The sequence below is a fragment of the Sciurus carolinensis genome, chromosome 8 (assembly GCF_902686445.1).
Source record: "Sciurus carolinensis chromosome 8, mSciCar1.2, whole genome shotgun sequence".
NCBI lineage: Eukaryota > Metazoa > Chordata > Mammalia > Rodentia > Sciuridae > Sciurus > Sciurus carolinensis.
Window position 1 is genome coordinate 3,262,835 of NC_062220.1, and position 23,768 is coordinate 3,286,602.

A 23,768-nucleotide genomic window follows, 5' to 3' on the forward strand; every position below is an offset into this window, starting at 1 on the left:
TTGAAATAACGGGAGATCCAAAATCTGGCCATTTCTGAGTGGCCACCACACAGGACCCATGAGAGCATTCCCTTCAGACATAGATGTTCCCCAGCACCTGACTTGTTCCCTCTGAATCATGCAGGGGGTCTTGCCTGCCCCGCTCCTTCCCTGCCCATAAGCACTTACACTCACTGTTTTCCGGAGCAGGAATGGGCAGGTGGGGACTCGGCTGGAACAGAATCAGGTGGCTCCCCTCTGTCTTCCTCTCTGATTCATGTCAATAACACAGTTTGGGGTGGACTCTATGCTCTTAGCTAAAGCAGAAAACTCATTAAGAGCTTATAGGTGCCTGTAATCCAAGCTACTTGGAGGCCAAGACAAGAGGATTGCAAGTTCAAAGTCAGCCTCAGCAACTTTGCAAGGTCCTAAGCAACTTAGCAAGACCCTGTCTCAAAATAAAAAAATAAAAAGGGCTGGGGATGTTACCCAGAGTACCCCTGGGTTCAATCACTAGTAACCAAAAGAAAAAGGAAAAACAAAACGAAACAAAAATAAGAGTGAGTAGGCACCTCCAATCTCATGCTTGCAATTCAACTGTACCTGGCAATCAGATAACATCCTCTGATTGACGGTAATCCTCAACTTGGTTGGATTAAGAAATGCTGAAGGTTAAGGCACTTCGGGTGTGTCAGTGAGGGTGTGTCTAGGAATGATTGGCATGTGGGACTGAAATGGAGCCACTTCCCAAGTGGGGCAGCACCATCCAATAGGCTGGAGACTTGGATGGAATAAAAGTTGGAAGAAGAAGGAAGCAGCAGGAGATGCAAGCTCCATCCTTCTTGGACGGGTTCCTGATTGCTGCCGTGATCGCCTAAGGATATCAGACTCTCGCTCCTTCACTCTTCCAAGGCTGACTCTGCTAGTGATCGTCCAGGGAGTGTCCAGAAGCCTGTCTCAGACTGGGGTCGCACTGGTGACTCCTCTTGTTTGGAGGCATCAGCATCCTGGACTGCACAGCTCTCCAGCCGCAGACAGCCATGGTAACTACCCAGCCTCTGGTCGGGTAAGCCAATCTAGTAAGTCCCCTGTTTAATCACACTTCCTGTTCACTCAGTTCCTTGGGAAACCCTGACTGATACATTGAGTAAAAACACGGCCCACTCTCAGCTGCAGGAGTAAGAGCTACGCAGAGCTTAGACTGCTGACCTCGGCACGCGCGGCAGCACTGGCTGGGGTGAAAGCCCCCGTGGTGGGCACAGCCTCCGACATGTTGGAGAAGCAGCCTCCCACCAGCAAGGCTACAGGGAAGAGTGCAGCTGGCTTTGCCGTGAGTGACTGATAACGACAAGTCTGCAACACAGCTAATACCACAAAACTCACGAAATTCTGACTTCATGATCCAATAGAGTTTGGGTATAGCTCAGAATATGTTGTTATTACTTATTAAAATAAGTCCCCTGCATGCAGCCAGAGCCATGGTCACTTAGAAAAGGGGCCAAACTGACCAGGATTTGGGGATAGTCCCTATGGTCACTCAGTTGAGTCAGTGTCTAAATAAAACCATCATGAGCTCTTACATGGTCAAGGATTCCAGTCATTGAGACCAAAAAGTCCAAAAGAGTCCTCCCCAGACATCCCTGCCGCTGGCCACCTGTTTTCCGTGAGAAGAGCCCTGGGGTGGGGTGGCACTGCAGCAGTCACTGCCCATCCATTACCCACACGCCCCGGGCACATGAGGACTCTCAGCTGCTTCTTCATGTGAAGGGAACATGGCTTCCCAAAACTTTCCCACAGGCCCAGAAGCAAGAGGAGCCACGTGGAGTCTGCCCACAGGCCCTGGCAAGTGCATTCCAACTGGGCTGATTCATGTTACAGAGGCGGCTTGAAACTCAGTGTGTGGTAGAGACAGGGCCTCACTGCGTTGCTTAGGGCCTTGCGAAATGGCTGAGGCTGGCCCTGAACCTGAGATCCCCCTGGCTCAGCCTCCTGGCTTGTTGGGATTACAGACATGCCTCCAAACCAGGCAACTGTTGGAAACTTAACCCCTAATGCAACAATGTTGAGAGGGGGGACTTTCACCATGGCGAGAAACCAAGAAAGCAGACAGGCAGCTTCTCACAAGGTGGGTGAACAAAGGCGGGGACTATACTGGAATTTAAAACTGGCCATTCAAGCAGATTGGGGCCTCAGGAGGTTGGAAATGATAAAATAAGGAAGAAATCCCAGCACCACAGCCACTGCTGCAGCCAGAGGCACCAGCCAGAGCAGTCTCTCTGGGAGCCAAGTGGAGGGATAAGGGAATTAAAGGAAGCCATGTTTTTAGGAGGCCTTAGGCATGTCTGGGTACAGAGAATTTAAAGATCAAAGACACTGCCCAACTAAACTGAAAGGCACGCTGCACAGTAGCCTTGTGTGGGAAGGAAGCATGTCTTGGTCAGCTGTGCTTGAAGGACAGAGTAAGGAAATTTTGCAGCCACTGCGCAGGGGCAGGCAGGTGAGGGACTTCAGTTTGGCCCAAAATACAGGCACAGGGAACACACAGCACGACATAGAGCGTGCTTAAGTGACCAGGAGAAAATCAAATGTGGAGAGAGGTTTTACGCAGGGGACAACTGCTGGAGGAAACCCACCCATCTCCCCACCACATCCCCCTTCAACCCAACAGCTTGCAGGACTGGCTGGGAGAGACGTATCTGGCCAGGAACTCGGAAGGTGGGGGAGGGAGAAATTGTTTGGAGACTGAACCCAAGACCATGAAACATGGGGTCTGCAGGTGACACAGGGACTAAGAATTGGGCCCTCCACCATACAAGTGGAACCCAGGGGAGATCCTTGGAGTACCATCATTAAGCATGGACCACAACTACTGGGCCCTGAAGGTGCGCTGATGAAAAATCTCCAGACCAACTGGCATTCAGAGAAGAGCCTGGAGCCCACCTAAGTCTAAACCCAGGAACTCTGCCCACGGGACCACCTCGCTGACTCCAGCAATCCAGGGCTGGAGCATCCCTCTCCAGAAGACCCCACCCAAAACTGCTGAGAAGAGAAGCTGAGGCTCTTTTGAACTCCAACACAAAGAATTCTTTAACTTTTCATCAGCATGTTTTCTCTTTTCTTTTATTCTTTTTCACTGTTGAATTGTGACCTTAGTGGGTACATGGACATTTATAGTTTCCTAGTCTTTCTTCTTCTCATCTCTAGCATTTCTGAAGCCAGTTATTTTACATGGAGTATTTTTTTTGTTAAGTAGGTTGTTTGATTAGTATGTTTTAGTTCTGTTTAGTATTCTTTTAATTTTATTTTTAAATTTTTAAAATTTTTACTATATATATTTTTTTCTCCCATTTCCCTTGATTCTCTTTTCTTCTGCTAATAGCCCATCTCCATTGTTCACTTTCACTCTTCCTTTAATCTTTTACTTCTCTCTTCTCCCCTTCTCCCTCATAATCATCACATCCTAAATCACTTCTGTTCCCCCCTGACCACCATTTGAAAATGTTAACCCCTTTGCAAACTTACTGTTTTTATTATAGGCAATAACTGACCATATCATTTCTGTTTACTGTGATAATTAACATTGTAGACATCATGGTAGAAATTATTTGGTTTAATGTGGGATATTGTTTGCACTGGTTGTTGTTGTTTGTCTCCCCCAAACAGTGAGGTACTAGAAACCTTCAGGGACACTGTAAGTCCACAAGACGGAAACTCTACTGCCTCAGATTCATACTGTTAGATGGGTAGGCACACAAACAACATGAAAAAGCAAGGGAACAAACTGCCCCAAACAAACCAAGATACTCCAATAACAGACTCTATCAACACCATAGTGGAAGAAATGTCAAAGAAGGAGTTTAGGATATACATAGTTAAACTGATCTGAGAAGTAAAGGATGATGTAAGAACAAATATAGGTAGCAAAAGATCACTTCAAAAAGAGAGAGTCTGAAAAACAAACAGAAATCTTTGAAATGAAGGAAATAAATCAAATTAAAAGTGCAATAGAAAGCTTCACTTGGAAGACAGAACCTCAGGAAATGAAGACAAAATATATAATCTTGAAAAGAGAGTTGACCATGGAGAGAAGATGTTAAAAAACTGTGAACAGAACTTCTAATAAATATGGGATAACATAAAAAGACCAAATTTAAGACTTATTGGGATAGATGAAGACATGGAGATACAAACCAGAGGAATGCATGATCTTTTCAACAAAATAACCGAGAATTTTCCAAATCTAAAAAATGAAATGGAAAATCAAATACAAGAGGCTTATAGGACTTCAAATGTGCAAAATTACAACAGACCCACATTGAGGAACATTATAATGAAAAGGCCTAGCATACAGAAGGATAGAATTTTAAAGGCTGCCAGAGAAAAATATTAGATTATATATTAGATCTCAGCTGATTTCTCAACCCAGACCTTCAAAGCTAGGAGCCCTGGAAGAAAATGGACGCCAACACAAAATCTTATATCCAGAAAAATTAAGCTTCAGATTTGAAGATGAAAATAAAACCTTCCATGATAAACAAAAATTTAAAAAATTCACAACTAGAAAGACTGCTCTTCAGAATATTCTCAACAAAATATTCCATGAAGGTGAAATGAAAAAAAAAAGTGAAAACCAGCAGAGAAGAACTACACTAAAGGAATAGTCAATCAAAGAAAACTAATACAAATTAAAAACTAGAAATAAACCAAAATGACCAGGAAAACAAATCATATCTCAATAACAACCTTGAACATTAATGATCTAAATTCATCAATCAAAAGACATGGACTGGCAGATTGGGTTAAAAAACAAGACCCAACAATATGCTGTCTCCAAGAGGCTCACCTCATAGGCAAATCCATCCACAGACTGAAGGTAAAAGGATGGGAGACAGCATTCACATGAATCACGTAAACAAGCAGGGGTTTCTATCCTCGTATCAGATAAAGTTGACTTCAAGCTGAAGTTAATCAGAAGGGGCAAGGAATGACATTTCATACTGCTTAAGGGAATTATACATCAACAAGACATAACAATTGTGAAGATCTATGCCTCAAACAATGGCGCATCTACATACCTCAAACAAACTCTTCTCAACTTCAAGATTCAAATAGATCACAACACAATAACACTGGATGACTTTAACACACCTCTCTCACTACTGGATAGATCTTCCAAACAAAACATAAACAAAGAAACTACAGAATTAAATAATAGAATCAATAATTTAGACTTAATGGACATATGTATAATATTTTATCTATCAATGAGTGAATATACTTTCTTCTTGGGAGCACATGGATCCTTCTCTAAAATAGACCATATCTTATGCCATAAAGCAACTCTTAGCAAATACAAAAAAGTAGAGATAATACCCTGCATCATAATGGAATTAAATTAGAATAAAAAATAAGCACTCTAATACCTGGAAACTAAATATATGCTATTAAATGATGAATGGATAACAGAAGACATCAGGGGTGAAATAAAAAATACTTAGAGAAAATGAGAATGCTGATACAACATATCAAAATCTCTGGGACACTATGAAGAAGATACTAAGAGGAAATTTCACTGCATTGAGCTCATTCATTAAAAGAATAGAAAATCAACAACAACAACAAAAAGCCCTAACATTACATCTCATGGAAAAAGAAGAACAAATCAACACCCAAAGCAGTAGAAGACAGAAAATAATTAAAATCAGAGCTGAAATCAATGAAATTGAAACAAAAGAAACAATTTTAAACATTGACAAAACAAAAAGTTGGTTCTTTGAAAAAAACAAATAAAATTGATAAACCCTTAAACATGCTAATGAAGAGAAAGAGAGAAAATTCAAATTACTAAAGTATGTGATGAAAAACAAAATATCACGTCAGACAATACTGATGTACAGAAGATAATTAGGAACTATTTTGAAAATTTATACTCCAATAAAATAGAAAATCTTGAAGACATTGACAAATTTCTTGAGACATACGATCTTCCCAAACTGAACCAGGAGTACATATACAATTTGAACAGATCAATCTCACGCAATGAAAAAGAAGATGCCATTAAAAGCCTACCAACTAAGAAAAACCCAGGACCAGACAGATTCTCAGCCAAGTTCTACCAGACCTTCAAAGAAGAATTATCACCAGTCCTTCTCAAATTATACCATCAAATAGAAAAGGAAGGAACCCTTTCAAACTCATTCCATGAAACTGGTATCACTCTGATACCAAAACCTAACGAAGACCCATCAAGGAAAGAAAACTTCAGATCAATATCCCTGAAGAACATAAATGCAAAAATTCTCAATAAAACTATGGCAAATCACATACAAAAACATATTTACAAGATAGTGCACCGGGATCAAGTGGGGTTCATCCCAGTGATGCAAGACTAGTTTGACATACAGAAACCAATAAACGTAATACATCACATCAATAGACTTAAAGAAATAATCATACGATCATTTCAACAGATGCAGGAAAAGCATTTGACGAAGTATAGCACCCCTTGATGTTCAAAACACTAGAAAAACTAGGGATAGTAAGAACATACCCCAACACTGTAAAAGCTACCTAGGTTAAGTCCAAGGCCAACATCATTCTAAATGGAGAAAAATTGAAAGCTTTCCTTTTAAGAACTGGAACAAGACAGGGATGTCCTCTTTCACCACTTCTATTCAACATCTCCTTGAAACTCTAGCCAGAGCAATTAGAGAGGAGAAAGAAATTCAAGAGATATGAACAGGAAAAGAAGAACTCTATCACTATTTGAGAAATGATTCTATGTTAGAAGATTCAAAAAATTCCACCAGAAACATTATAGAACTAATAAATGAATTCAGCAAAGTAGCAGGATATAAAATTTACACACATAAATCAAATTGTTCCTATATATCAGTGATGAATTCACTGAAGGAGAAATTAGGAAAACTACCCCATTTAAAATAGCCTAAAAAATAAAATATTTGGAAATCAATCTATAAATATAAGTATTTGGGAAAGACCTCTACAGTGAAACAGAACACTAAAGAAAGGAATTGAAAAAGACCTTTGAAGAAGGAAAGATCCATGCTCTTGGATATGGTGATTAGCATTGTCAAAATGGCCATACTGCCAAAAGCATTATACAGATTTAAGCAATTTCTATTAAAATTCCAATGACATTCTTCATAGAATTAGAAAAAGCAATCATGATATTCATTTGGAAAAATAAGAGACCCAGAATTGCCAAAGCAATCCTTAGCAAGAAAAATGAGGCAGGAGGCATCACAATACCAGACTTTAAATTATTCTACAGAGCCATAGTGAAAAAACTGGATGATATTGGCACCAAAACAGACACATAGACCAATGGTACCAAACAGAAGATACGGAGACAAGCCCACATAAATGCAGTTATCTCATACTAGACAGAAGCACCAAAAATGCACATTGGAGAGGAGATAGTCTCTTGAACACTGGGAACACTGGAAATCTATATGTGGTCAAATGAAATTAAACACCTGTCTCTCACCCTGCACAAAAATCAACTCAAAGTGGATCAAAGACTTAGGAATTAGACCAGTGACCCTGCACCTTGTAGGCCCAAGTCTCCAACATGTAGGTCTAGGATCTGACTTCCTTAAAAAGACTCCTAAAGCACAAAAAGAAAAATCAAGAATCAATAAATGGGATGGATTCAAACTAAAAAGCTTCTTCAGAGTAAAGGAAACAATCAAGAATGTGAGGACAGAGCCTACAGAATGGGAAAAAAATCTTTACCATACTCACCTCAAATAGAGCATTATTCTTCAGGATATATAAAGAACTCAAAAAACTTAACACCAAAAAAATAAATAACCCAATCAATAAATGGGCAAAGGAACTGAACAGACACTTCACAGAAGAAGAAATACAATTGATAAACAAATATATGAAAAAATGTTCAATATCTCTAGCAATTAGAGAAATGCAAGTCAAAACTACACTGAGATTCCATCTCACTCCAGTCAGAAAGGTAATTATCAAGAATATAAGCAACATAAATGCTAGTGAAGATGTGGGGAAAAGGTACACTCATGCATCGTTGGTGGGACTGCACATTGGTACAACCACTCTGGGAAGCAGTATGGAGATTCCTCAGAAAATTGAAATGGAACCACCATTTGACCCAGTTATCCCACTCCTTGGCATATACCCAAAGGACTTAAAATCAGCATATTATAGCAACATGGCCACATCAATGTTTATAGCAGCTCAATTCATAATAGTTAAGGAACCAACCTGGGTGTCCTTCAACAGATGAATGGATAAAGAAAGTGTGGTACATATACACAGTGGAGTATTACTCAGCTTTAAAGAAGAATGAAATATGGCACAGAAAATGGATGGAACTGGAGACTCTCTTGCTAAGTGAAATAATCCAATCCCCCAAAACCAAAGGCCAAATGCCCTCTCTGATATGTGGATGTTGACTCACAATAAGCATGGGGATAGGATAGGACAGTGTTGAAAAGGGAGAAGGAAATGGGAATAGGAAAAACAGTAAAATGAATGGGCTGTAACTCTCCTTTGTTCACCTACGAGCACACGAGCAGTGTAACTCCACATCATGCACAGTCACAAGAATGGGGTTATACTCCATGTGTCAATTTGTCAAAATACAGCCTACTGCCATGTATAATGAAAAAGAATAAAAAAATTTAAAAAAGAAACAGTGCTCTATTTTTATTGCTTTTGCCCCTCTTTCTTTGATTCCAACATCCCTATTTCAAAAATTAGATCAACGTTTGTAGCTCCACATCTTAGAAGCATACCTTTGTGAATAATAAGAACTAATGTTTGAAAGACGATTTTGGCCTCCTACATCAGAGAGGGAGATTCGATAACACCCGAAGATCGGCAGAGCATTAGCTTCTTCCCCGGGAAGTTGGAGGGCATGATTATGACGCGAATCCAGGTCTGTGTTGGCCCCAAGCACACGATCAGAAGTGCCTGTGACTCAGGGGCACGGCGTGCCGGACGCTGTTCCGAGGCGGGACAGCAGCGTTAGGGCCCGAGCTCCTGCAGGGCCGACCCCTGAGTGGGAGGACGGGTGCCCAAGCACAAGAGCGTCTATGGCAGGAAGGACACATGCTGGGGAAGCTGAGGGGTGAGGGATGGAGGGCCACACGTGTGCCCTCAGGTGCCACAGAGGCACTGTGAGCAGAGGCGGGGGTGGGGGGTACTGTGGCTGGCAGTGGTCCGTAAGGTCCTAATGGTTTGGGCCAGTCCAAAGGTCCACAGGGGAAGGGGACAGTGTCTGGCACGTGGCTGGAGCCCAGTGGAGTTTCTTGCACCAATGCAACCAATGCTCAGTCTCTGCTGATTGACTGAGTGATCCCCCAAGTTCAGGAGAGTGTTTGCCAGTATATCTCGGTTTACCTTCCCCTTTGCTCTCACCAGTCTCTCCTTCTGGAGCCTCTAGAAGCAGATGGCAGGCCTTTGTTTTATTAGTCACACTCCCAAGTTTTCTTTGAATTTTCATCTTTGTCCAATTTTGTGGTCTTGTGGGCTGCATTTCCTAGGTTATTCTTTGTCATTATTTTGCCCAACCGAGAGATGAAAGGAGATGACAAGGAACATAATGAACAGGGCTTTACTGCCCTACATCAGGAAAGAGCCAGGATGTTTCTGGGGAAACTGGGACATATGACCGCCAAATCTATTCAGTTCCTACGAACTTTAAAACAATAACTTTGGCAAACACTTTATGTCCGGAGCAGTCAGTGCATTTCTTTTTTCAGAGCCACCTGCTCTTGTTTCATAAAGGTGACACTTTCCAGAATCTCTGAGGATATTTGCAGTCAGACTTCCTGCAGCAGGTAGAAGTGATCTTTAAAATGTTCCTCTAGGCCGGTGCAGTATCAGCCCAGAGACACAAGAGGCCGAGACAGAAGGATCACCAAGTTCAAGCCAGTCTGGACACATTAGTAAGGTCCAGTCTCAAAATAAAAAGGGCTGGGGATGTAGTTCAGTGGTAAATGCTTGCCCATGTGCAAGACCTTGGGTTCAGTCCCCAATCTGAAAAAATAGAAGCCTCTGCAGGATCCCTCCTCTGACATCCGGTCTGAGGCCCTTGTTCACACTCCTCACGTGCATCGGCAGCTCCTGGCTGGCTACTCCCGCGCTGAAGGGAGCCTCAAAGTGAGGAATCCCCAGCTCCCTGCAGATCACGACACCAGGATTCCGGGTGGAGGTGGCCATGGGCTGTGGCCACCTGAGGTGGGCTTCCCTGCTGTGGCCCACTGTCCACTCTGGAATCCCCCAGGCCGAGTCTGCTCGCGTGTGGGTGTGCAGGTGGGAGGCAGCAGCTCAGAGAGCAGCGGGCGGCGTCTGCATGGCCTGCCCCGGCACCCCTCCAGCTCCGATTCGCTCCGGCTCCCAGCTGGGCCACTCTGCTCTCCAGGGGGTTCCACATTCTCGATTCTGAGAAGACAACCACTTCCTTAGCTTGAATCTGCCAATTGTCTGACACATCCTCGTCTCGGGCTTTCACTTTTGTGTGATGATTTTTATTTACTTTTCAAAACGCTTCAAAGTTCCGGTTTGCTGGTCCCTCTTCCACGGGGCCCACGGGTACCATTTGTTTTTATTTTTATATTTCTCCTATTGTTTGACTTAGCACAGAGGGGAGTGACTGCTTGGGAAGCTGTTTTGAACAGAAATGGACTTTAGGAAGCACAACCTAGTTACAATCAGCCAGGAGTAAGTGAGTCACCTGCTGGGAGAACTTCAGGGCGAGGTGAGCAGTAACGTGAGGGCCCTTATCACCCAGAGTGAGCAGGAACAAAGGGGACGGAAGATTCCAGAGGCTTCCCTGATTGCACTGAGTGCCGTTATTATTCATGGACATTTCGAGGGCACAGCCTCTCCTCTGGCAGGAGGCACACTGTCACAAGTACCAACAAGCCGACATGCCCGGCAATGGGGAGGTGCCAGGAGGACAGGGGAAGTCCCTTTTCCCCAGGACACATCTGCCTGGTTGTTACGGGAAGCAGTGTGACTCCTACTGGGTGGGTTCCTTGGGGCTTGGCCGCATTTACCCTCGTGTGACATCTGCCAAGACCTTCATGACACTTAGGCCAGTGATGTGACCTGCCTTGAGAATCCCCTCCCAGCTTTTGGTACATGCAGCCTCAGAGGGAATCACTCCAAGTGTCCCAGAGACCGAGCACATGTTCTCACTGCCGAGCACACCAGCAGTGCCCCAGGAGCCTCAGCCTGGGTCTGAACATCCACCTGGACAAATCCAGTATTAAAAGGCAGCTGAGGTCAAGCCTTGGAAACTTGGCTGAGAGACACCTAGAGGATTAGGTGGCTTATCAAACCAAACCAATCAGGTTCCAATGTGCTGCTGGGAATTGGTACATCCTGTCTTCGGGAGCCAGTGACACAGTTTTACCAGAGGACACAGGCTGTGTTGAGTTTTCCCACCCTGGGGTCGCTCATCACGGTGAGAATGCAGGAGTTAGCAGCAGGTACTGGACCAGAAGCAGACTGCGTGCCACCTTGGGTCAGGATGAGGAGCACATGCCTACTTGCCCTGTGGTTTCAGGGCACTGCAGGAGGCTGTGCAGCCTGGACATGGGCCACTCTGCAGGATCGTGGGGGTTTCTTCCACCTGACCTGGAAGCTCTGTGACAGACAGCGGTGCCCTTTGATCGGAAGCCCCAGGAGAATTCTGGAGTGGCGACCTCCATCCCGTCTCAGTGCGTGTCTCTTCGTGGCCTGTGGCCCTTCCCATCTCAGTTGCACACAGCGCTTTAGGACATCAGCCCCTGTAGAAAATACTCTGCCTCTCAGTGGTATGAGGTGAGTTGAGGATGCATCTCAACCCCCAAAGATAGTCCATCTCAGACAGGATGGGGGAGACATCATTGAGGAGCACTCATTTGTTCTCAGGGGACTGCATCAGAGGTGACAGATGCCTGGCATGTGGCTGCCCAACTTCCCTACTGCCAGGTGGAAGACATCAACACCTGGCCTCTGTGACCTTCTCAACATCACCAGTGGACACTTCATGGCCTCCATGACATCACCTCTCAACCCCTCGTGGCATCCCCACTCGACCCCTGCTGGCCTTCATGACATCACCAACGGATGCCTCATGGCCTCCAGGACATCACCACCCAACCTCTAGTGAACTCTGTTCTCACTGGCCTGACCCATGGCAGAGTGGCCCTTGACTGACCTCCACTCAAGGCAGGAAGTTCCTTAGTGTACACTTCCCCCCAGCAAGTTATTTCCCCGTGGAGCTGACGTGCACGGCAGCTGGGAGCACTGACCCGAGGGAGCAGAGGCACGCGGCAAGGGCACAGGAAGAGCACAGGTTGAGTGAAGAGAAGCCTGGAGAAGCTGAAAAGCTGGCTACTTTGTAGCTTCGGCAGAGAACCATCTGTAGCGGCACCCTGATGTGCATGCTCCTGAAGTCACAGGCTCTTCCTGTCCATGCCTAAGAGATGGCTGATTTAATGTCCTGCGGCTCTGGTCCCCTCTGGAACTTCTAGCCTGCCAGCATGTGCACGGGACCCAGGGATTCCACATGAGCTTGTGAGGAGCAAGAACGCCATTCACATTTGGAACTCCACGTGAGTGAGGGCACTCGGCGGACTTGGCGGGAGTTAGCCATCTCCAGCCTCAGCCCAACCTCTGCAGGCCAAGGCAGCAACAAGACGTCCAGACATCCTCAGTTGATGACTAAGGTGATGACGATGGTGGCAACATCAATGCCACAATAGTAAGTGGGTCCACACTCCCAAGCACTTGCCCAGTGGACACCTGGTGACCGCCTCTACCTTAGGTATCCTCCCAGGAGCCTCACGGGACAGCAATGCCATTCCCCTGGCTTTCAGGGTGAGGACACGAGTAGTCAGCAAGGTTAACCAAGGTCACACAGGTAGTAAATGGCAGAGCGCAGTTATTCTGGCCAGGTCTGCCAGTCCTTCCCCAGAGCTCTCCAGGATTGTGACTTCTCTCTCAATGTTGTGGACGGCATCACAGTGATAGAGGGTCTAAGAATATTTCATACTAGGAAAAACAACAATTAGGACAGATCCACTTTGTTTTAAGCTGGTTAATACTTTGTTTCAATTCAACTTCAAGATGGAGAAGCTTGTCTTAATGCAGTAGCCGCTAAATCCCTGGTCAAGCACCTTAGGATCGGGAAGCGGCTCCTCAGCCACAATTTAACACCGAGAGTCGCGGTGCGAAAGCCGAGGCCCAGCAGGCACCTCCCCACCCACGGCAGAAGGAAACGCAGTGGTCTGTTCTTGGCTCCAGGGAAAGATTGTCTTTAAAACCATGAAACTGTTTCAGCACAGAGAAGCAAAGTCCTGATTCAAAGGCAGGTCCCATTTCCTCAAGGCGTCTAGACATTTCTTAGAAACAGGACTGATTGAGTTCTTTTAACAAACTTGAAGGAAAATCAGGTATTTGGAATTCAGTTTGAAGAGAAAAATCTGATTTTCTAAACAAAAACTACAACTGAAGTTATGTCCATGGGACCGTTTGATTCTGCTGTCCTGGGGCTTGAAGGTTGGATTCAGGGTAGGCAAAAACCCTCCCTGACTTTCATGGTGCCACACGACTGAGTAGTAATTCTACTTTGTGACGTGAAGAAGAATTCCTGGAGTCAATCCAAACTGCAGCTGTTCCTTTTCCTCCAAGATGCCACTGTCATGGCCCCAAGCCATGGTTCAGTGCGTCCTCCCTGGGCCCTCTCACCCCTTCCAGGACGTGAAAGGTGAAGCCAGTAAAGGCGTCCCCGGCACACAGGCTAACAGGCCTCCTTCACCAGCCATCCTAGAAAACATCAAGTTCAGCTCTCCTTCAAGAGGAAACATGAGTCTCGGAAGGTGTTTGATTGTGTCCCCCTATCAGGGACCAAGAGGAAGTTCTCATTCCGAGAACATTCGATGAGCAGCGGCCCAGGGAACATTTTGCGGTTGCCTCGCCCTGCGCCCACACCCTGCAGCTGACGGCTGACGGATTCACGGGGCGCGCCCCTCCCCGCTCCCAGCTGGTAGTTCTAACCATATGGCGCCATCCCTGCTTCTCTTCCGGGACTTCACCTTCCCGCCGGCGCGAACTCATCTTCCCGCCGGCGCGAACTTGCACCCTATCAGGAGCCCAATAGAAGAACACAGCCAACCAGCCTGCACCTCGTCACACCCCTCATTCCCTCAGCATAAAAATACCCGTGTGAACAATAGAAATTTGCAGCTTGATCAGAACTCCTGTCTTGCTGTCACTCCTTGTGTCTCTTGTCCCTTCATTCCTTCTCTCTTAGGTTCGCCGTCCCCGTTGATGTTCCGCGGGTCGGGACATCCCCCAAAAGATATGTTGAAGTCCTAACCTCTGGTCCCCTTGAATTGACCTTATGTGGAGGACTGCAGACGTGACCAGGTTAAGTGGAGATCGTGCTGGGCCAGGGGGTCCTAATCCAGTGACTGGGGCGCTCCTGAGAACATGCAGTTGTGGACATAGACACATGGTGGCGAGGCCATGTGAAGACAGGCAGAGACTAACATGACCACCTGTAAGTCCAGAACTGCCTGGGGCAGCAACCCCAGAAGCTCAGGGTCCAACCTGCTCAGAGGCCGCTTTCAGATTTCTACCCACTAAAACTGAGAGAATGTTCTTGTTGTAAGCCACCCAGTTTGTGGTGGCTCCTTATGGTGGACCCAGGAGATGAATTCAGATGGGTACTTGTCCTTTAAGGCAGAAGTGGACTTCTGCAGGACTGGAAGGTGATGTCGCAGCATTGTGGGGACAGCTCAGGCTTCTCCCACTCTGGGTGACCTAGTCATCCGATAGCTCGGAGCTGGGTTCCCACCACAGCATCCATCTGGGGAGAACCCACAGATAATTCCAGCCTTCCTGGGCATCTCCCTCCTGGGAAGGGCGTTAAAGGCAGCTGAGCCATGGAAAGCCTTTGAGGAGTGTACAGTAGACCACAGTAGACCAAGTGCGGGAGTGGGGAGTGCCATGTTGGGTATAGGGAACTCTAAGGAGATTTCTTTGTGCTAGAGTGTAAACTGTAAAGGATCACAAACAGGAATACAGAGATCAACTATCATACAGCAAGAAATGTCCTCTTCAACGGAGAGGAGCTGGACACAGAAGGTATTTCTGTTACTACCACCTCACAGGTCATTGGTAAGACCACTCATGCATATGCACCAAAGCCACCAGGTACGCCCAGGAAAACCATTATAGAAACCATCCTAGTACAACATTTTGGATGCAGCTGGCTTCATTAGACCACAGAGAGCTGGAAAGAGCCCCAAATCTCTACAATGGATACGCGTGTTAGGGTTTGGATCTGGAATGGCCTTGAAGGCTCATGTTTCATTGAAGGCCTGGTCCGCAGTGCAGCCAGGTTCAGAGGTGGGCTCTTGGGAGTGCTTGGGTCATGAGGGCTCTGACCTCAGCAGTGGGTTAGTCCATTGATGGTGTCATTACTGGGAGGTGGTGGAGACCGTAGGAGGCAGGGCTGACGTGGAGGAAGCAGGTCACTGGGGGCGTGCCCTGAAGGGCATCATGTCCCTGGCTTATCCCCCCGCTCTCTGCTGATTCCTGGCTGCCAGGAGCTGAACAGCTTTCCTCTCCCACACCCTTCTGCTCTGCCTCACTCAGGCCTAAAGCAATGAAGCCAGCCAACCATGGACCAACGCCTCTGAAGCCAGGTGCCAACTCAAGTCTTTCTCCTCCTAGTTGATCCTTTCAAGAATTCTGTTACAAAGATGAACACCTGACAGATACCACATGGGAAAGTTTCCAGAAGGTTCCAGTGAGTCTGGTTTAGAAGGGATACCTAGGGCTGGGGATACAGCTCAGTTGGCAGAGTGCTTGCCTTGCAAGCATAAGGCCCTGGGTTCAATCCCCAGCACTGCCAAAAAAAAAAAAAGGGATCCCTATATATAAATATTGTCACTGAGAGATGGGATCTGGCTAGATGGCGAGTAGATTTAAGCATGACAAGCATTTCTGAGCCTTCTTATTCCTATTTCAAACTATTTTATTGTAACTGTGCCAAATATAAAAATAATTTTTTTTATATTTCTACCAACAATGAAAAATTTAAAAATTAAGAATTTTAAAGAAGCAAAAACATGTCAAACCTGGAGAAACTATAGTAGAAAAGTCAATGACAAACAAGAGAAAGCGCACGAGGAGGAGGCTCAACGGAACCCTCCAATGGGGCAGAGAAGCAGGAAGAGCTGTAGAATAACTGCACGGTGGAGGCCAATGTGCCACGGGACCAAGGAAACAAACAGTGACTGCAAACAGCTGGTGAGCTACGCTCGCTGACTGCAGTGGACCGACTGACTGCCCCAAAAGTCATATGCTGAAATCCTGACCCCCGAGGTGATGAGGATGGACCTCCTGAGTGGGGTGAGAGCCCTCTGACCTTCTTCTGCCGCACGGGGTACTCCTGGTGTCAAGCTGGCAGCCTGAAACAAGAAGGAGGCCCTCACCAGAACCCCCCATGCTGGTACCCAGACCTCGGACTTCCAGCCTCCAGAACTGCAAGAAATAGACTCTGCTCTTCACGCTCACCCAGTCTGTGGTGTTCAGTTACAGCAACCTGAGGTGATACAGTCAAGATACAGAGTTCAGAGCTGAACGCTGCAGTGCAGCTGCGGGGACAGGTCAACAGCAGGCAGATGACCAGCCTGGTCCCATGGGAGGGCTGCAGAAAGGCAGGGGGAATGACTGGAAGAAGATTTTTCTGGGGTGTCGCGGTTTTGTGATTTGTACACCTGCTAACAGGATGCCCGTCCCTTGTGTCCCAACGTGTATGAAGCTACATGTGTCCCCTCTGTTTGGCCTCCCGGTTTGGCTGGTTGGTCTCCACCTAGCTAAGTCCTCTGTCATCTCTGCCTACACTCAGCAAACTCACGACCTGCCACATCGTGGGTGGGGCGGTTGTGGACGTGGAAGCATTTACACGCCCGACTGATTCACTGTCACTGCCAATGTACGTGGCCTCTGCCAGGAGGAGGGACGGTTCCGGTTCTCGTGGTCTCTGGGAGGCTAAGGAGACCTGCGAATGACGGAGAATGCCGGGGCGGGGAGGAGAACAGGCTCCAGGACCAGGAGAGGGAAGCCATGTCTGTCCAAGGTCTCCTAGAGTCTCTCAGAGTAGCTTTGCGTGTGACGGAGAAAAATGGAAAGGGGTGTTTAACAATTGCTGCTTGGGCTGCACATTTGGGTCCATTTAAATTTTTACCAAGAAATGTGGGGAAAAGTAAGATTACCTAAACTATCTTTGGCTCTAGGATTGGGCTTCTCCACCGCGGACGTCCTCCAGACGGCTGAGCAAGCACTCCATTGAGGCCTGGCCTCAGGCGGGGCCTCCTGGGCTCTGCCCCCCAGGCCCCTCTAAGGGCTGCCTCTCCCGAAAGCTGCCCTCCACCTTGCTCTCCAGCAGCAGCCCCACACAAGTCCACTGGACAGATGGCCTTCTCCTTGAAGTCCGTGGCCGTGGGTGCTGCCCCTCAAGGCCGCCACCTGACCGCGGCCAGGGCTCAGCTTCAGGCTGCCGAACCAGCGCTCTCGGGGCCACGTCCAGCTGCACGAAGCTCGTGCTGTCACCTCCTCCTGGAGTCTGTGGTGTTTGTAAAGTTGTGCCTTCTTTCAAATCCCCTTTAAAAGGTGGGGTTGTCGTGAGGTCTGGGGATTATATTCTGTGGTCATTCAAGTTACTTTAGCCAAGAGGAAATTACTCTGTGAAATTCTACTTAATTAGGGGCTAGGAGGGAGGCATGCAGGAGGCCCTGAGTTCACCCCAGCACCCCCGCCCACTCACACACTCACACACACTCACACACACACTCACACACACTCACACACACACACACACTCACACACACACTCATACATTCACACACACACATCACACACACATTCACACACACACATCACACACACTCACACACACACACTCACACACACTTACACACACACTCACACATTCACACACACACACTCACACACACTCACACACAACACACACTCACACACACACACTCACACATTCACACTCACACAATCACACACACTCACACACAACACACACTCACACACACTCACACACACAACACCCTCACACATTCACACACACAATCACACATTCACACACACAATCACACATTCACACACACACTCACACAACACACACTCACACATACACAAAACACACACACAAACTCACACACACTCATTCACACACACATTTGCACATATTCACACACACACTCATACATTCACTCACACAACACACTCTCACACACGTTCACTGACACAACATGCACACTCACACATTCACACACACACACATTCACATACACACACTCACAGACACTCACACATTCACACACATACATTCACATACACATTCACACTCACACACATTCACAAAACACACATTCACACACATTCACAAACACGCACACACATTCATACACAATTACACAACACAAACACACTCACAGATGTACACACAATTTAAAGAGTGATTTTGTAGAGAAGAGGGCTGGTTTATGTTTGTGTTTAAGATAAAGCAACAGGTTAACCATTTAAAGATTCCTAAACAGTCCAGAAAATCCTGAGGCAATGACTCCAAGATCACTGAAGACTTCAGCTTTCTTTTCTCCAGTGCTGGGGTTGAGCCCTGGGCCTGAGCGTGCTGGGCAAGTGAGGTTCCCCCACTGAGCTGCCTCTCCAGCCCTTCAGCTTCCTAATAGAGTGGAGGCGGGTGAGGCTGGAGTAGGCGCTCTGAGGTCTGGTCCTGCTGTTCCGTCCCGGGCACCTGCTTGGCAGCCATGGGTCCTGGCGCGTGTGGGGCAGGCCCTCCTGTCTGGGCTGAGCTCGGGCAGCTCCCTGTGACTGGGCCAACTGTGCACCTGAGCCGCTGTGGCATGTTCCTGCTTCCCTCTTTCTCCATGATCACAACAGGAAGTCATTTCCCCACACGAATCGACTGAGGACCCCTGCACAAGTGACCCTACAAATACCAAATGTCCCCACACAGGTCAGGACAAAACCCAAAGGTCTGCAGGTTCACTGGAGGTATTAGTTAGCTTTCTGTTTCTGTGACAAAATATCTGAGATCAAACAACTTAAGTGGAGGAAAGGTTCACCTTGGCTCATGGTTTCAGAGCTTTCGGACCACGGTCTGTGGGTCCCCTGGTGTCTGGGCCTGGGGGAGGCAGAACATCAGAGTGGGAGCGAGGCTGCTCGGCTCCTGGCGGCTGAGGAGGAGGGAGGGAGACGGAGAGAAGGGAATCTCACATGCCCTTGAAGGGCGCGCCCCAGGACCGCACTTCCTCCCCCTAGACCCACCTCCTGAAGGCTCCACCACCTCCCGACAGTGCCACGGGCTGGTGACCCGACCTCAGCACGTGGTCTTGAGGGGACATTTAAGACCCAAACTTTAACCCTGGACACCAGCACACAGATAACCGCTCCGCCTCCGCACACCTGCAAACCGCCGGCAGCACAGGGCCATTGTTAGAGCCACCATGAGACGCTGGCACTTCCCTGCCCAGGTTCAGGGCCACGGATCTGCCCTGTCGACTTCAACCCAGGGCTGGGGCCCGTGGAAACCACAGCGGCAGGCGGCCGGTTGTAGAATGGGGCCAACCTGGCTACACCTAGGCTTGAACGTGGCAGAGAGCGGTGACCTCTGAAGGGAAGAGACAGGGACTGACAGCACACAGGTGCTGGATTCTCTGACAGATCCCACGGGAGCGAACGTCAGGACCCCGAGTCCAAGGACGACAAGGCCACACCGCCTGCCTCCAGGTCCAAAGGCCAGGTCCCGAGTCCTCGGGCTGACCCTGCTGCGGCGAGCGCAGATTTAAACCACCTCTGGCGAGTGCCCCTGCCCTCTTCTGAAGCTCTTCAGCTACTCGCCTTAGACTGACTGCAGGTCTCCCTGCCTTACCCACCTGTGTTCCAAGCCATTCCTCTTCTGGGGAGAGACTTGGGGCCTCAGACCAAGGCTCCTCCTCAGGTTTCTGTGGCTCCAGGGGTCGGCTTGCCACATTCCCGTCTCCGTGCCTTTTAACCCTCGGAGTGGCCACAGTTGCTAGTCGAGGCAGCTTGTGCTGAGGGACCCAGAGGCCCAGGCGCTGGTCCTTCCTGTGCCGCTGACTCACCAGGAGTCGGGATCCTCTTGACTTCTGGCCATGGCTTGCTGTCTGACGGATGAGGGCCCAGTGGGCCTCGAGTTCCTTCCTCCTGGAACATCCCCTGGGTTAGATGCTCCATGGTCTGCTTCCCGGGAGGCAAGGACAGAGGGGACTGTGATGGTTAATTGTGATTGTCAACCAGACTGGATTAAGGGACGGCTAGGAAACGGCTGGGACGGAGAGTCTTCCGGTGTGTCTAGGAGGGTGTTTCCAGAGATGACTGGCATGTGGGGCAGCAAACTGAGGGGCAGGACTGTCCACAGCCTGGGGCCCAGACGGAACAGAAAGCAAAGGAGGATGCCTTGCTGGAAGGCGAGCTGGAGTCCTCCTGAGCAGGTGTGTCCACTGCGGCTGCCATGGCCCGGGGACGTGCCTCCAGCTCCTTCGCTCCCCCAACATGGCCTCTCCACAGTGGTTTTCAGGGGGGGCCACTCAAACCGGGCCCTCTTGTGCTGAGGTTCCAGCTTCTTGACTGAGCACTACTGACTCCTCAGCTGTCTAGACTGCAGACAGGCATTGTGGTACTGGCCAGCTTCTGATCCTGCAAGCCAGTCTCCGGAACCCCCTTTTACAATCAGACCCAACCATATCCCGTGGGTTCTGTTCCTCCAGAGAACCCTGGCTAATCCAGGGAGCTTCCGGGCCTGGGGAGCGGGTAATGCATTTCAGAAACCAGGCCCTGGAAGCCTGCCCCTCATCTTGGCACAACGTGGTAGGTGGAGCTGGTGAGCAGAGGCATCAGCAGCAACTCAGGGCTCGAGAGGAGCTGATGGGAAGCGGGTGTGGTCACAAGGTGCTCGCCACCGCCTGTCAGGTGCTGCTTGGCGCCCTGCCTGCGACTTCAGGACGAAGCTCAAGCCCTGCACCAGGCCCCGCCCGCAGGCGTGTTGGGTCTGAGGCACTGGCTCTTGCAGACCACGCTCCTCCTTGAGAGTACTTTTCCAGGGCCATGTTTATTGTCCTTGCCTTCCGGCGGTTCACGTCTTAGCCACACAAGGTGTGAGAACGGATGCGCAGACTCCCCTGCGGCCTCCGGGGCCCGGGGCCCACTCTCGGGTGCTCTGACTGGTGTGGTCAAGTGCTCGCATGTCCAGGATAAATAAATCGGGTCATGGGGATACATTTCTGAGACTCAAGCCTTTGTATAACCTCAAGCCTTCGTAGGCCAAAAATGTTCATCTTTGGAATTGTTTCATCATCTTTATCGCTGGTCCAGTTTCACCGACACGTAGGCGACCTCGGCCAGCTCAGGGGCTTGGTATCCTGTCATGGGCGCCAGGAGATGACCTGTGGGATGCCCTGGCTTTGCCCTGGTGGGCCGTGACCTGCATGAGACCATGAGCACCGTGGCCCTGGCAGGACCCTCACCTGCTCCACAGCACACGGTGCTCCTGTCCAGCTGCGCCTCCTGCAGCTGGGCCCTGAGGACTCAGCGCCCCTGTCCGGGCACAGGGGCCGCACTCACCTTCGCACTTGAGCAGGAAGAAGTCGGAGCTGTGGCTGAAGGAGGCGATGAAGTAGGTGCAGTTCTCAACCAGGTCGCAGGACAGGCACTGCCTGTTGAAGTTGCCCACCGTGTTGGCGCTGCGAGAGCAGAGACATGGTGAACCCGAGCCGGGCCCACGGAGCCCTCCCTGCCCACACGTCCCTCCCACTCTGGGGTTCCCAGCACTTCAGCTTCTGGGACTGTGTCTACTTGGTCACCTGCCCTGTGTGAGGACAGCCATGGTCTGTCACCAGTGCCCCACAACAGTGTGTGTACGAGTGGACGATTTGGCCGCGTGGGGACAGTGGAGCCCTTGACACATCAGCCGTTTCTCTGAGTGCCAAGCGTCAGCATGTGAGAAGCAGGAGCTCTACAAACCAGCTGAACCCAACGCCGGCTGCTTCCGGAGCCCAGTGCTCCCTGGGGTGTGGCACGGTGGGCTGCTGCTGCCCGCCCGTCGGAGCTACGTGGGGGAGCGATTTGAAGACAGCGCCCAGGACCAGAGATGGTCCTCTGCATGCTGCCTGGGCAGGGGCCACTCTGACCACAGATTCCAGAATGGAGCCTGTCCGGGCAAGACTGGCGGCATTTCAGGGGACGGGGAAGGCAAGCCTGGACAACAGGCCTTGCGGGGGAGCTGGCGGGCTGCCTTTCCTGAGTTTGTGAATCTGGGAACTGACGTCAGCCATCCTAGCAGAGGGGCAGGGACATCAAGTCTACCAAGAGAAGCAGCCTGCGATGGCAGGAGCTTGCCGCCTATGCCAGCCTCATACTTGACACAGTCGGGGACCTCCGTGCACCAGGGGCTCCTCCAGGGACCTCTGTGCACCAGGGGCTCCTCTGGGGACCTCCGTGCACCAGGCGCTGTTCTCACATCTGCACGATGGGGCAGGGGGCCAGCAGGCCCTGGCTCCTTCCTCCCCTGGGGCACTGGCACCAGCCATCTGGTCTACACGGCAGGCCGTCTGCTCCAGTCGCCAGCTGCGGCCCTCCTTGTAGGCAGGAGGGGTGCAGGAGGTGCCCACCGTCCCTCTTCACCTTGCCCTCTCGGCAGGAAGCACCTGGGTCCATTTGACTTTGGGACCCTAAGTCTCCTCCCTTGAGGACAGTGACTGGGCCCTGTGCCTCTCATTCCTCTCCAGAACTCTGGCTGCCAATCTTTCCCTCCTCCCTGCTCCCATCTGTGGAAAGGGGGCGATTCTGCAGCGGGGAGGAGCCAGGGCTACCTGTAGAGCTGTCGTCTCCGCGGCAGGTCCTCCGTGCTCAGGAAGTAGCTGCAAGGATGGCAAAGGTGCACAGGGTTAGGGTGCCTCAGGGCACATCAGTCCTCACCCCACACGTGACCTTCAGGGCACCCCTCAGGGATGGCCACCCTTCCTGAGCAGGGTCCCACTCAGGACCAGCTGGGCCTGTGGCTGGAGCCTGGGAAGCCAGACACTGGAGGGCTGTGGCACATGCCAGTGCAGGGCCTTGGGGCCCGAGGCACCCCCTGCACTGCCCTCCCTCAGCTGCAGGGTCCTGCTGCAGCCGGTGAGGACGCAGGGAGGTGACCTGGATTAGGAGGTGGGGGTTTCTTGTGACTGTATGGACAGCAAGGCTGAGAACACTTTGTGCAAGTCCAGACATAAGCCTGGCCAGCAGACTTGACAGGTCTTCAACCCGGACCCCACGTGCTTCCACGGCTTGGGAGGGAGGAGAGCAGCAGGGTGAGCGCCCAGCCTGGGCCACCAGGCCTGAGCTGAGTCCTCGTCCCTCTGGCACCAGCCAGGTAACTGGAGCAAGCTCCCTGGCCCCCAGCCCAGTGCGTTCACTTTGAGGTGTGAGAGCAACAAGCCCCTCCGGCCGCCACTGTGCCAGGGAGGTGATGCTGTGGAGCACTGGGCTCAGGGCCTGGCACACAGAGACCCTAGGGTGGGCCACTCCCATGACTGGACTCCAGCCAGCACCACCTCCCGGGCCGGGGAATCGTCACCTCGTCAGGGTGCCTCGCACTCTGGAAGTTGGCTGGAGAGACAGGTGGGTCACGGGAGGCTGGAGAGAGTGCCGCCGTCTAGGTCAGAGGGGTTTGGTGCCTCACCCTGCCCTGG

The 23,768-nt window shown here is 49.7% G+C and overlaps 1 protein-coding gene across 6 annotated transcripts in view; it reads right to left on the minus strand.

Moving 5' to 3' along the window:
* Dpp6 (dipeptidyl peptidase like 6) overlaps positions 1 to 23,768 on the minus strand; it is an 872,193-nt gene that overhangs the window by 54,754 nt on the left and 793,671 nt on the right. For all 6 annotated transcript variants that reach the window (XM_047560556.1, XM_047560558.1, XM_047560555.1 and 3 more), the window contains exons 15-16: positions 22,908 to 22,955; positions 21,661 to 21,779 (exon numbers count right to left, since the gene is read on the minus strand). In XM_047560556.1, the coding sequence (XP_047416512.1) occupies positions 21,661 to 21,779; positions 22,908 to 22,955 (167 nt within the window). The remainder of the gene's footprint in view (positions 1 to 21,660; positions 21,780 to 22,907; positions 22,956 to 23,768) is intronic.